General features: G+C 35.9%; 1 protein-coding gene across 17 annotated transcripts in view; it reads right to left on the bottom strand.

The window, feature by feature from the left end:
* Positions 1-957: 957 nt before the first annotated feature.
* The window catches only part of PTPRK (protein tyrosine phosphatase receptor type K), a 365,757-nt gene continuing 351,553 nt past the window's right edge, over positions 958-15,161 (bottom strand). For all 17 annotated transcript variants that reach the window (XM_039324759.1, XM_039324750.1, XM_039324769.1 and 14 more), the window contains 7 exons: positions 12,891-13,040; positions 12,350-12,523; positions 10,784-10,915; positions 7,847-7,972; positions 6,563-6,726; positions 5,004-5,139; positions 958-2,465 (listed from right to left, as the gene is read on the bottom strand). In XM_039324759.1, the coding sequence (XP_039180693.1) occupies positions 2,412-2,465; positions 5,004-5,139; positions 6,563-6,726; positions 7,847-7,972; positions 10,784-10,915; positions 12,350-12,523; positions 12,891-13,040 (936 nt within the window). In that variant the 3' untranslated portion in view covers positions 958-2,411. The remainder of the gene's footprint in view (positions 2,466-5,003; positions 5,140-6,562; positions 6,727-7,846; positions 7,973-10,783; positions 10,916-12,349; positions 12,524-12,890; positions 13,041-15,161) is intronic.

The raw sequence follows: 15,161 nt of genomic DNA, 5'->3' as shown, positions 1-15,161 counted from the left end.
AGCTGACGGCACCCCATTTTTCATACCCAGATAGTGATTTGGAGGAATAGCTTCTTCCTTAAGATGCACTTCCTGCTGCTGGACTTTCCCAATCTGCCACTGAAAAAGGACTTCAGTTTCCGATAAGCAGAAACAAAATGGAGTTCTGGGAGGTTTCTGAAGCCAGTCAGCTAGCCATCTTAGTCACTATTGTATTTAAGTCAGGGGTCTTCAAACTTAGCCCCTTTATGACTTGTAGACTTCAATTCCCAGAATTCCTCAACCAGGCACGCTGGCTGAGGAATTCTGGGAGTTGAAGTCCACAAGTCACAAAAGGGCTAAGTTCGAAGACTCCTGGTTTAAGTTATTATTGTGTTCTTTGTTTTTGTCTCTTTTTCACAATGAGGGATTAGGAGTGCTTCCTTCCCTTGGCCTGCCATACTTGGGTGCAAAGCAGCACTTATAGAATGGAGCCACATGGATAGTGGTAGCAAGGCCTTGATCCTGATGGTCATCTCTCTTGCCATATCAGAGAGTTGGGAATGACCCAAGCCTGGTGTAAGGTAACATGTCCTGAACTGGCTCTGGTAGGAGCAGGACAGGCCCAGTTGAGACATTCCATTACCTCAGGGGTTTCAGGGTTTTTTATACCAAGCCAATTTCTCCCTGTGGTAGGGCCACCCTCCAGATGCCCAGCTCCAAAGTCACTAGTAGCTTCAAAGATCATTAAACAGATATGGCAAAATAGTACTGTAACTCTGTTTCATGAAAAGCTATCATTTAAAACCTTTATATTTAATAACACACTATATATTCTTTCATGTTTGGTTGTTGGGAGACTTTTGTATCAGTGTATAAAAAGTGGACCTTGGACTAGTTTCCACCAATTTTTTTTTATTAGTGTGGAGACGAACTGTGATATGTGTGTTTCTTTTAATAAAGGAATAAGTGTAATCAAAATAGGACATATGAACTCAATATTTTATAAAACCTCTTTAATTCACTCTTATTTTACATGAATATTTATCAGCACTTTATCATTTACTCTTGATAAAAAAAATCAACAGGACACAGTAAATGCTTTTTCATTATGAAAATATGTCCAGGCTTATGAATGTGCATATGAAGAGCAAAGTAAAAAACATACCAAAGCTATCACCTAACTCTTGAATTGATTCAATCCATTTTGGCTTTGTCAGAACACAAAGCTACCATTTCCACAAATCTAGACTACCACTGGGAGAAAAACTGGAGCTTCTTTGGAGCCTTTGACCAAAGCGGATTTCTTGGCTCAGCTGGGAAGTCACAACTCAGGATCAAAAGACTCCTCCAGTATTACAGAAAGGAACAATGCATGGTGTGGTGGCCTAGAACTTGTGCCTCAACTGTAAACATTAAAATAAATGTTATTAACTTGCATTTTTATTTATTTTTGTACTTGCTCTGTGTGTCAAGCATTCATTATTAACCCACTTACTCCTTAAAAAAATTAATGAAATTCTCAAAGATATATATATGTGCAGTTTCTATTTGATTTCTTATTACTATAAACTGAAAAAAAAACCCTATATAGTCTGGGAAAGAAGTTTTACGTTTGGTTTCTTTTTCTTGTTTACATGAATTTCATTCATAAGCGTGTACACACACCAACCAAAAAAGTATATTAATGTTTTCTGGTTTATCCATAAAAGATCTTTTCATTCTCTCTCCTTCTACTTACACAATACATACAAAAAATAATCTACAAAAATCATTTACACTTGATTTCGGCAACAATGTTTCTAAGAAAAAATGGTTCTGTCCAACCATCATAAAAGGAATGTCAGTAAACAATAAATACAATGTGCTTTCTTTCCTATATAAACATATTTACACTTGAGTCTTTGGTTTATGTTGAATTTCTTTATAAAGAACTTTTATCAGGCTGTCATTGCACAGTAAAACAAAATATGCCATTTTTTAAATGTTTGTGGTATGTGTGGCTGTATCTCTCTCTCTATATATATATTCTTGCAGCACATAAAACCTACAGATTATCCATCTGTATACAGTATTTTTAAAAACTTTTAACAGTATGAAATTAAGAACAAGTCTGAAATAAAACATTCACTGGAACAGATACATGCAACAGATGACAGGACTAATGTAGCCGAGAGACTGCAGAATATGCAAACACTGGAAAGTTTTACTTTGAATAGCAGATGTGCTCTGCCTTGACTCTTAATTCATTTTTGTGGCACTATATTCAGATTGTGTACAGGGACAGAACAACAGTCCATATACACCATTTATTAAGAAAAATACTTTTGCATTTAAAAATTAACTTTCCCCTTCACTAAAACATTTCTTCATAGGTTCAATAGAGGATGCCAAAACACAGTTTATTAAATTTCATATTATTTGGTTCACTTGATTGTATTTATCCTTCCGTATTAAGATGATTCAAGGTACTCCAGTGCAACATCATAGCAGAAACGATATTGTTCCTAAGAGAGAAAAAAAAAACCCACAAGTTATATTGCATTTGTGGAGGAAAGAAAATGAAAGAAACCCTATTGTTCCATAGACTTAATTGCATATTTTGTTCTTAACTCATCATGTTTTTTTATTTTTGTCTATGATTTTTATTGAAAAATAATAATAATTGGAATTCCTTGTTATCAATGGCTTCATATCTCACTATGATGCTCATTGCTAGTTATTTGTCAACCAAGAATAATTCTGCTATTTCAAAAGAATAATAATAATAAAAAAATATTAACATTCATTTATCAGCTGACAAACCTTTTTTTTTTTAATACTATAGCTGGTATTACACCAAACTGAATGAAACATAAAAGTAAGTCTAGCAAATCTAATATAAGCCCACCCCCAACAAAAAAAAGATAGGAATTTGAATAAGTCAACATATATAGTTTATAATACCAAGGCCCATGATCTGGAAGGAACAATATTCTGAGCAATGAAAAGAAATGTCAACTCTTTATCTGATTTTTTTTTTAAGTTACCCACCCTTCCTCCCAGGTGTAGAAAATACCATCATACAGCACTTAACAGGATGTGGGAAAAGATTTTTAAAATAATTTTTTGTTCTAGTTCTCTGATTAACATGGTGAGTGGAGATCAGGTGAGTATGTTTGGCTACTTTCCTTGGCTGGTTCCTTCTCCCAGCTTAACAGCTTTTGGGGATGCAATCAAGCATTTTGCCCATATAAAGCATGACCTTGAAAATACCCCACGTTGGCAGCTGCACAGACTGCAATAGGATAGCACCATTGCTTTGTGCTTTTATATATAATCAAAGCTGTTAGAAATCATACAAGCTAGAAATACTAAAATAAACAACACTGATTATAAAGTATGTGACCGAAGTGCTTTTAAATTATAAGTGGGGAAGATATAAAACACAGATTGTGGAACTCCAGTCTAGGAGAACAGAACAAAACCTCCAGTCTAGGAGAACAAAACAAAACCAGTGCATAAATCTACTAGTGTGAATATTCTGCAAATGAAATACAAAATGGATTTACAAATAATTATAGCGGTGGTAGTCAAAGAGGGGAAAAAGTTATTTTTCATCTATTATTCCACAGATGATCGTAGACTACAACTCTTGCCATAATTGGCCAAGAATAGTAGGAGTTCAAGGGCCATAATGTCCCCTCTCTTGCCCCAAACCCGACCCTAGTTCTCCTTTCTTTCTGCCTTTTCATCCTCATGTCCATTGATTTTCTTTCCTGCTTCCCATTCTTTACTCTTTCCCATTTATATGCTCTAATATTTTAGGAAAACAAATATATACTAAGCAAATATACTAATTATGCCTTTTCTGTTTGCAGGAAGTATGTCAGTTGTTTTAAAAATTTCCACATTAGAAGTACTAGAGTTGATATGGGATTCTATTGCTTTTACTTAGGATCATTTCCAAAATTTGAGAGGCTGAGCGATGTGGACCGATTATAGTTATGGAATTGAGTTCAAAGAATTAAAAAAAATTGCTTTTAATAGTCAAAGGATACAGAATCATAGGTTTCAAATTAGTATTGGCAATAAGCACATCTTACTTTATTCTGATGCACTGCAGAAAAGCTTAATTTCTACATTTTAAGTGTCTGCAGTTTAAAAATGTGCAAGTCTACATTTAACCTATGAATATTACATGGATCTTTTTCTCTTTTTTGGTAATTAACCATTTTCTTATCTTTTGTAATATTTACTTTGACTAAATCACCATAGTATATCTAGGTTTTTCTTCTTTTTTGTATAACCATCATCTCGCTCACTCACTCTCATTTCCTCTATTAAATATAATTTTAAAAAATGGTAAGAGCTCATGACACAGTACATTGAATCATTTAAAGTTTTAAAAGAATTTTGGATGATGCCTTCCATAAGACTGGAAATTCTCTATGTAACTTTTTTTTTGGCAGAGATAGGTAAATGGTAGGTTGCCTGGATAGCAAACTATTTTAATTCCACAGAAATGTCTGAAATGTTCTTGACCAAAATTAGCATTTCAGGTTGATTTCTTGTTTAAACCATCTATAACTATGTATGTTGTTAAAAAGAAACAATTTGATGCCTTCTCCCCAAAAAGTCATCCACTACTTTACAAGCTACAATTCTCCAATGACTCCTCTTAGTTAGCATTGAGATGGCAGCAACCCAAAACTGCCTGAAACTGTGTCTCATGAGTCAAATTGGGACAGGAAGTTAAAGAGAGAGAAAGATGTTTCCGGTGATTACTGTAAAACCACAATCTTTCAGATTTATCAAAGACCTACTGTAGATCTTTCAGTGGTGACTAAAGACTTTGAACTTCAGCATGCATTCGGTGCATGGGAATATGTATAGAGCTATAATTCAGTATTAATACATTCTAGATGTATTCTAATTATTTTGATATATTGATAATTAATTGATCATATTCTGTATTTCTGGAGTCTTGGAAAAATGATTTTATTTAGATGACTTACACAATTTTCATGCTTTTGTTTATTTGATTATCATAGAAGATAACTTACCGGTGTTTCTACCATGTTAGGCTTACTGTTCCGTAAAGTTTTTACTGCGTGGAAAACATCAATGACGTTTTGCCTTTTAACCATTTCCACTACAATGCCTATGGCACAAAACATCCCGCTTCGTCCACCGCCGTTCCTGAATATGAAAAGAATGGTTAACAAAAAATAGTTCCTTTACAAAGAAGGCTGAATCAGTTTGGAATTGAGCAACTCTGCCTGTTCTTGTTATTGGTTAGCATGTTCCCAAGATAGTTAAGCATGTCCTAGTTGTAGTTCTTATCCTTATCCTTCATCAATCTCTGCTCATTCTGAATTTTAGCTTTCCTGTCATTTGTTCTACGCATATAGGTTATTATTATGTGTTTTCCTTAGTGACCTGACCTTCTGTCCACTTCCGTTATCTCCACTTTCCATTTTTAGATTTTCACTCAACTTTTCTGGCTTCTTCTGACATTTTCTTTTCCATCTCTGCCCCACCCCAAATTGTTTATAATGGTGCTTTAAGTATATCTTTTGTGGGATTCATCTTTAGCTTCAGTTTCTCTCATTGTGAATTTCTAGTAACAGTTGCTTTGAGGTTATTCAGATTCACCATATTGGGGTCTAACATATGTGTTTGATTGCATTAAGCTTCAGTATTCCTGAATGTAAAGAATTTCATCTGTACATGTTGTTTTTCCTCAATTGTCCCACCACTTTTGTTTTCCCTTTTGATTAAGATTAAGTCGCTCATGCCTTGTTAAACCCACTGAAGGATTGTCAGAGAGACAGATCAATTATTTTCTTGAAAGGACCATGTTTGCAAGAGTTTATCTCCCAACAGATGCTGAAATAATTAAAATGTCCCATCACTACTCCTTCATGTCTTTTTGAAAGACATGTAATTAGCTTTTGGTTGTCTCCTATTATGGTTTTATATCATCCTTTTTTTCCTTGATAGCCTCTTACCTAACAATACCCTTGTTTTATTTGGGCTCAGTTTCTGTTTCTTCAGCCTAATAGAGTGTGACTCTATCTAGTCATAAACTGAACAGCAACATGTTGAAAATGAGTAAGAGGGGGCAAGAGAGAGGGAGAGGGAGAAGGAGAGGGAGAGAGAGAGAGAAGAAAATTACTTACATATTGATGATTTCAGTCTCTAAAATCTATATATTCTTAGCCCTAACAAAATCGTCTGGAATGGGGCTCTATTAGAGAGAGGAACTTAAATTTTGTCAATGTTCAATGGTTGTAGGAAAGATTTTGCCTGGAAAGTAGTTCTAAATGCTTGAGGTGGCAGGTATAAAATGTGGCCTGAAATATATCTCATTTTCCCATTACATTTATTAATCTAGATAACCCTGTTCAAGTGTCCAATATCATCAAATAAGATATGCTATCATAAAATGAGGACGGCACACACTGTTCTTGGGAAGTAGAAATATTCCTCTTTAACTAGAGAAATAGGAGTACACACTATTGTTCTGTTAATGAGACATACCTAGAACATTCACCTACATGAAATTCCATTCAACAGTATGAGGATAATAAATAGGATTAAAATATTAAATTACACTTACAGACAATGAATTATGGTTCTCCCTTCCCCTTCTTCACATTCTTCTTGCCACTTTTCCACTTGAAGAATTAAGTTTAAGAATGACCTCTTGGAACCTGGCACATCCCTATGAGGTGCCCAACTCAGATACTGGAATTGCTGAACCATCAGGTAACCTTCCTGAGGCTAATGAAAAAAAAAAAATTTCATACCTACTGCAGACAATACCATGAAGTTACGAAAGAAAGAATGCTATATTAAGGCCAATTAAACGTTAATGGCAGACTAGTTTTCTAGTTCATCAGGTAGGATAGCAGAGAGCATGGTGACAAAAATTTTTTTACTCTGCATAGTTACAAAAGTATAAAGATGGAGAAGAGTTGGTTCGCAATGTAGGTTAACTCATAACTCAGCTTGCACTAGTGCCACAGGGGAAAAAAAGTATTCGTCAAAATATTGTTTATTTATCACATTTGTATAGCCAGCCATCTCACATAATGAACCCAAGATAAAAATTTGCAAATTATTTAGTCAAATTTCTATAAATAGTCCTGGTCCAAAGGGCTTTATTGTGGTGGTGGTGGTGGTGGTGGGAATATCCATTTTTATTAGAGAAAATGTAGCTCAATTACCAATGCCACACATTAATTTTAGATGCTGCTTTTGATGCAAAGCAAGGTATTCAAAGTTTTTCATCTTTTCAAAAACCCCATGAGACAGATTAGGGCTGGCAGATAGTAAAATGTTGTAGCTTTTTAATGTAAAAGTAATCTGATCCTCTGCAATTCTAATTATTACAGGATTTTTACTGCAAACTCCTGAGGAAAGTGTGAGAAAGTTTCTGAGAACAGAGGAGGGGATTTCCAGAGAAAGGGATAGCTGCTAGAATTAAATAAAATACAATATTTTCAGTTCCAGGTGTGTGGTATTTGGAGGTGACATGGGTATGCCTATCATATTGTTGGAGCCATGACTTTTTCTAGGGTCAAATTAGACTTCCAGCCTAAGGAAAATACCCACTTGAATTAAGGAGATTGGGTTGCTTACAATGCTTCCTGAACTCAAAATGAATACGATCCAGAGCCTTTGTGATTATGAAACAAGCCAGGGAAAAGATAATTTTCTTGAAATGGCTGCTAACAGGTCCAGCAAGGATGATGTAGCTGAAAGAACTTGAATTGTAGGAGTTGAGGGCCATATGCTTTAAAGTTACCAAAGTTTACCATACAGTAAGCCCTTTAATTTTTGTAAAAATGCTTTGCTGAATATGGAAGTCTATTACAATAGCTCAGTAAACATGCCTTACCCTTGTTAAATTGCATATCCTGAAAATTCTGTTGATTACGTCACACTCCATGGAGCAGGACATGCACTCAACTTGTATAGGACCATATCTGAGCATTCCTTCTTCTGGCCAATATTGTGGGCAACCCTGTGTGACATTAAGTAAATATATGTGTAAACTTAAGCAGCTTTAGACATTGCGCTAAATCACCATAAATTACAGTGTCTTTTAATTAAGATACCAGAATCACGATAGCTTAATCCTTATGCAAATACAGCAACAGAAGATAGGGGGGAAAAAATCACATTGTTCCACTTTTGCATGGTAAAGCAGTTTTAATTACCCAACTCTTCTATTAATTGCAACTGCTGATGGAACTCAGTTCTCATGCTTAATTAAACTGGCTCACATCTGGAAGGAGGACAACAGATTCAATATATGAAACCTCATCTTCTTCTTAGCAGTCTCTTTTACATTAAATGTTTTATTTTCCAGTACAGAATATCTATTAGCCAGCAGGGGTGTGCCTTGATAATAATATATCTGGTCCAATCCAATAGCTTGACAAGCAGCCCAATTTACATTGTACTAATATGCAGATTTTTCCAGTTGAATTGGAGACCCAAATAGTGAATCTTAGCTCAGTTGGCTAAGATTCAAAAATCATAGCTTTTTGCTTTTTATTTGTTACCTTGCTATATTTCAGATTAATTCATTAATGGATCTTTGTGCAAGAACAATATCTGGATCTTCCAAAACAGGAAACAGGTATTGCCTAAAGCAGACATGTCAAACTCGCGATGTCATGTGATGTTGCACGATGTATGCTGACTTTTTCCCCATTGCCGACAATGGGATGGGTGTGGTTTTGGTTTGACACATCTGGCCCATGGGCCGGCAGTTTGACATGCCTGGCCTAAAGCTTTTGGGGATGGGGCACTGTTTTGAAAACGATACACAACGGGGATGGCCCTAGTTTAGAAACTTGAAACATTGAAAAAAATGATAGTAAAGCTTTTTGTATAAGGGAGTACTGAGATGTGGGCATAGTGATATACTTTTCTCTCTACTTCCTTCTTTCCTTTCCTCCCTTCCTCCCTACTTCCATTTATTTATTTTAAATGTTCGATACTAATACTATTTACGTATCCCTAGGCAAGAAATCTATAAATGTCACAAGAATAGCTGCAGGGTGTAGAATGTGATAAATTTTAAAGAGTTTAGCAATAACAATAGCACTTAGACTTATATATTGTTTCACAGTGCTTTACAGCAGGGGTCCCCAACCCCGGTCCACGGATCAGTACCGGGGCATGGCGTGCCAACAACCCGGCCACACAAACAAGCAAAGCCACATCCATGAGATGCAGGCAGCATACAAAACCACGCATACTCTGGTCCGTGGAAAAACCTCTCCACGGAACTGGTCCCTGGTGCCCAAAATGTTGGGGACCTCTGCTTTACAGCCCTCTCTTCAGCATTGCCTCATGAAAATTTATGACTGAAGTCTTAGCAAAATCATTTAATGTGAGTAAACATTAGCAAAGTAAAACCTTAATTTAACAAATGTCCATTTAGCACAGTGGTTCTCAACCTTTCCAATGCCGCGACCCCATAATACAGTTCCCCATGTTGTGGTGATCCCCAACCACTTATACATCACCGGGTGCCAGGGGCCTGGCCAAAGAAAAGGGGGGAAAAATGGCGGACAGCCTTGTTTGGCGACCCCCATGAAATGGTCGTTCGACCCCAAATGGGGTCCCGACCCACAGGCTGATGACCACTGATTTAGCAGATTGTGGATAGTTGGGATCAGATTTCTGTTGAGATATCTCCCTGAAATAGCAGACAAGTTTGTTATAGCCAAAGTAGTTTTAATGAAGCAGTTAACTTTATATTATTTGTGGCAAATTAGTCCATTAATTAATGTCATTTGCCTAGTCTATTTGCATTTTACAAATAACACCAAACAGTTGCAAATGAAATAATTTGTGACTCAAGAATAATGGATGCCCTCCCCCTCAGTGTACTCTTCTTTCTCACCACTCCTAAATATAGTAGTATTTCTTACTTCACAGGCTCATGGAGAATATATATCAATATCCGTGGACATGCTTTATATTTGCTTATTAATTTGAAATAATACTGAAAACTTCAGAAAGGATCATGTACAGATCATGGTCTAGATTTGATGCTCTCCTGACTTCGTCTGAAGTTGAATTCAATACACATTCCTACTGGCTAATTAGTTACAATATGATTATATTTTAAAAGCATATTAGTGGATTGAGGATCTAAAACAGGGGTTCTCAACCTTGGCAACTTTAAGACTTGTGGGCAAGTCTTAAAGTTGCCAAGGTTGAGAACCCCTGATCTAAAAGTATGTCCATATATGTAAAAGATGTTACTTCCAAATTGCTGTAGGTATACAAGCATTTTCAGAAATGCCTCAGAAATGTTCCTTTCATATCTACATCTATAGATACCAAAATGTGAGAGACACTTTTGTTCAGTGGTTAAAGCACCAGACTAGAAATTAAGAGATCGTGAGTTCTACTTTTGCCTAAGGCATGAAAGCTGACTGAGGCAGAATGACTTTGGGCCAGTCACTCTCCCTCAGCCCATAATGTCAGGCTCAGGTGACAAGTTGGTTGGTCAATTCCTGTCACAACCAGTGAAGTTGATAAAAAGAAAAGCAGACTCTGCACCTGCAGGAAAATGCTAGGAACAAAATTATAAGGAAGGTACGAGTCTATGTATGTTATGTATATCTGTGTCTATATGTACAGTATACCTATATCTATGTGGAAACCATATGTAGTTCAGATGTCTATGCAATGTACTGCATACAGAACATAATACCATTTCAAACCGAATAAGAGCAAATTTTTTCACCGAAAGAAAAGATCAGTCCTTTTAAGGAGAATTGCACAAACTCTTTCAGCATCAAGATCTTACTTGTGCTAAATCAACTTCATTTAACATCACGAGAGAGGTACAGCCATAATCGTAGACCAATCTCCAGAAATCTTTCACAGTGTTCAGCAGAGGATGCTGCGTGACAATGAATGCAGCAGGTTGTCTGTAGCTCTGTATTTAAAAATAGATAAATACAAATAAAATAGAAATGCAGGCAGCAATTTCTCCCTCATCAAATAAATATATAAATCTTACACAACCACTACGCCATTCTCCAGAATAATAACAAAACAAATGACAAAATATCCATTCCTTTCATTCTGAGGAGGATAGGATGGATTCAGGACATAAAAAAGTTAAATCGTGGCCAGAGCTGAGGAACTTCTAAAGTTTTTGTTTTCACTTTAGTTTACTTGTCTTGGAGGAAAAAAAGCATGATAGATTTACTTATGCTCATGATAGATCTTAAGGCAGCGAACCTTGACCATGAACAGCTATCAGATTTTTTTTTTTTTTAGAATTATGCTGGGTGTCAAGAGATGGATTAATGGGTTAGTCCCTTTGAGCTAACTGAGCACTGCATTATGGGGATGGTTGGTGTATATGAGAAACAATGAACGTGAGATGTACTCCGATTGCCTCCTGCATTCCATCTTTTTATGCAGAAGCAGAATTAGACTTAATTATTTAGGAGAAGGAAGTAAGAGGAGTAAAAGAAAGTTTTAAAAAATCACAATACAGTAGCTTCTTAGAGAGAAATGCTGCCTGATACTTTTGCCTACCTACTGGTTGGTGTAGAGGATTAAATCATTTGGCCTAATTTCCCCTATGATACCTCTTGGAAGGAAATGTGAAAAGATAATAGGATGTTCTTCCTAGGATCAATCGCTGAAGCTACATTGCCCACAGGCAAATGGTACAAAAGAATGAGACATGGCTGACTTATGCTTTCTCTCTAGAAGCCATTATGGGCCCAGTTTTCTGTGCTGTACTGCCCAGAAAAGTTAAAGAAATCTGAACTTCAACATTTTCTTGCTTCTGATTTTTCGAAAAGCTCAGAAGGGGTCTGCAAACGGCAAGATGAAAGATCACTTCTTTCTGTTTTTTTTTTTTTTTTTTTTTTGGAATTTTCTAACTACTTCTGAAGGGAAAGGACAATTGTTCAGAAGGGCCTTTCAAGGCTAGGATCATTTGGGATGCCTTGTTATTGTTGTTGTTTTAAATTTTAGTAATATCTGCATAAATATTAATGAATTATACTGTGGTAAATAACCATTTGGGGTTTTAGGTGTATATAACCATGAGTCCTTTGGCAGGTAGCAAGTGGTTGTTTTCTCCAAATACAAAGTTACTTACTGGCTGCATTAAAATATATATTTATAAATATATTTTAGGGTCTTCTAACATTTCTCTTCAGCAATTTTCAACTCCAAAAAACTACAGAAAATTTATAATATTCATAAAGTCAGAAAAAAATCAGTATTTTTAGGTTCTTGATTAAAAAAAATATTGCAGCACATTGGAATAAGTGTGAATTAATTTTTTTTCAAGTACCAATAATTCTGTTGCATATTTCTCATCTAGTCAAGTAAAATAGTCACTTACATCCATAAGGGCAGCATTGATGTAATTGCTGCTCTCACCATCAATAGTAATTAAGAAAGGCAGACATCTGTCAGGTGGCAGCATATCCATAAAGCGGTTTTTGTCATGATTTCTTGGCAAGCATGCTATGCTGCAGTCTTCAGCTTGTAGCCGAGGAGTCACAGAATTCAGGGTCTACAAGGCAAAAGAAATATTTATTTTGACATTGTGTACCTAACTCAAAGAGATTTGGGCATAAGGGATACAGGCAAGGTGACAACATCGAAAGCCGCAAAGAAAGAAAAAGCACATTTACTTCTGTTTATTCAAGAGTACGGAAGGAGAATCTGCATATATGGGATTCATTTATCCCTGTATAAATGAACTGGCAGCCTACAATGAATACAATCACACAGTGATATTCCTCATATCCAGACATGAAAGAACACCATGAAAGAAAAGGACAATACATTATGAGTCTGTCACAGGAGGTACAACACATTCCGTGTCTTAGGAAGCAATGAAATTGTGTTTTCAAAATAATATCAACCAACGAATGTACCTGGAATTCATCTTTAAGATGTGAAGAGTTTGTCTGAGAGTCTATTCGAATCATGTCAAAATATGCAGCTTTAAATTCACAAACTGGGATGGCAGTTTCTCCGCATAAGCAGGCTTCCAGGATGGCATCATGAATAAAGATATACTGTTCCTGCCAGAGAAAGAACAAAAGAAGTTTGGTTATCCTACAGTTGGACAGATCATTTAGGTCACCGAATCCAACCTCTTCCTCGGCATAGGAATACAAATTACAGAATCCTCAGCACCTGGCTGGTGTGTAGCGGCAATTGAAAGCGGCAATTTTAATAAAAGAAAGTCCTTCACCACTTCTCCAGCTAACTCTGTTGAGCTGATTTTATTGGTCAGGATGTGTTTTTTTTTCCTAACATTTCACAGAATTTTAATTACTGAGTCCATAAATGGTTTTTAAAAGGAATAAAACCTCTCCTTTGGATACTTTCCCATTAACACACTTATTCAAGAAAGTTTAAAAAGACAATGTTCATCTCACTTACACAAGCTGAGATACAGTACTGTATATTTTTAAAGTAATATTCATTCCATCAGTATACATTTTAAAGAATGGCAAATTTTAATCCCAACAATACTTAATGGCAAAGGTAAAGAAATAATGTTGGAGAATGATTAGGTTTTTGCTCGCATCTATGAAAAATATAGCATATTGCCAACCCTTTTGGAGGTATGCTATATCTGTATAAAGTTGTATGCTTTAAACTATAGGTAGTCCTCACAACCATTTGTTTAGTGACTGTTTGAAATTACAATGGCACTGAAAAATGTGACTTATGACCGTTTTTTACACTTAGACCTTTGTAGCATTCAAATGCTTGGCAACTGGCATGTATTTATGACAGTTGCATTGTCCTGTGATTACACAATTACCATTTATAACCTTCCCAGCCTGCTTCCAACAAGTGAAGTCAACAACTGTCTTGCTTTGCACATAAATTTTGGACCTCCATTGTGATTGTAAGTCGAGGATTACCTGTATATTTTTTTATTTTACAAATGAAAATGTCATGTCATGATCTGGGATGGCAGAGAGTGTTAGAAATAGAAAAATTCAGAAACAAAATTCCCCAATTAAGATTTTTTTCTAGAATTTGCACACTCAGCAAATGCTGAAGCTGCTTCCAGGCAAGTCCTGATGATGCAAGCCATGCAAAGTGTCCCTTTTTGTTGACTAGAAAGAAACTCTGTTCTTTTCCCCACATCTAAAAAATGTGGAGAAAAATGAAAGTGCAAGGCAGACACAAGAAAGAATTGGTCAAGGAGCTTCCCAAAGGGCTGAAAAAGTCTATTCCTGACATGTCCTGATTAAAAGACGTCTGATATTGTGATATATTCCTCGTGTTTGCTCTTCCCTCCTGAGTTATATCATACAATTAGCTTGATATGTTTAAATGTCAATGTATAATAATTCCAGTGCTTTTTCTATTTTAATTTTAAGGTCTATAGTAGGGATAGGCAACCTTGGCTCTTTTATGACTCGTGGACGTCAACTCCCAGAAGTCCTCAGCCAGCGTGCCAAGTCCACAAGTTTGAAGACCCCTGGGCTAGAACATCTTTCCAATGTTGCTTCTTAGCAACCAATATTTATGATGTACTGCCTATGGTCCAGAAGGTAATGATCAGGCATCAATATTAATGGCTATTGATAACCTGATTTTCCATAAATCTGCCCAGTTGCCTTTGAGTACCATCCAAATTGGCTGCTATTTTCACAACCACTGTTATAAACCACAGTACATAGTTTATGGATGTCTAGTGTGAAAAATTATTTCTTTCTCTTAGTCCTGAATCTTTCTGTGTATAGTTTCAATGGGTGACCTTGAGTTTTAACAGTGAGAGAATAACAACCACAGTATCCATATCATGTGCAATTTTATCTCCCTTTTATAGGTTCCTTTGTTCTATGCTGTAGAGCTCCAATTGCTATAATCTTGCCTTGTAATGGAGCTGCCCTCTCCATCTCATTATTTTGCACATTTTTTTTATTTTTGAAAAATATTTTCTAACTGGCTGTACTATTTTGTACAAAAACCATACGCATTGTTGAGAAATAAGGATAAAGTGCCAAAGATATTTTCCTCATAAAAGGAAAAAAAAAGTAAAATGAAATTGTTTGTATTGCTAGCAGTTTATTTTGTTTGTGTTGGATGTAATTTTCAGTTCAGTTCAGTACTGAGTTTGCTTTTACAGTATTTTCAACATCATTCAGATTAGTGCCAAGATAACCTCTTACCCACAT

Source organism: Crotalus tigris, unplaced genomic scaffold (assembly GCF_016545835.1).
Source record: "Crotalus tigris isolate CLP2741 ecotype Arizona unplaced genomic scaffold, ASM1654583v1 scf7180000017611.44802233496:7321179, whole genome shotgun sequence".
NCBI lineage: Eukaryota > Metazoa > Chordata > Lepidosauria > Squamata > Viperidae > Crotalus > Crotalus tigris.
This window is presented reverse-complemented; position numbering and strand designations above follow the sequence as displayed.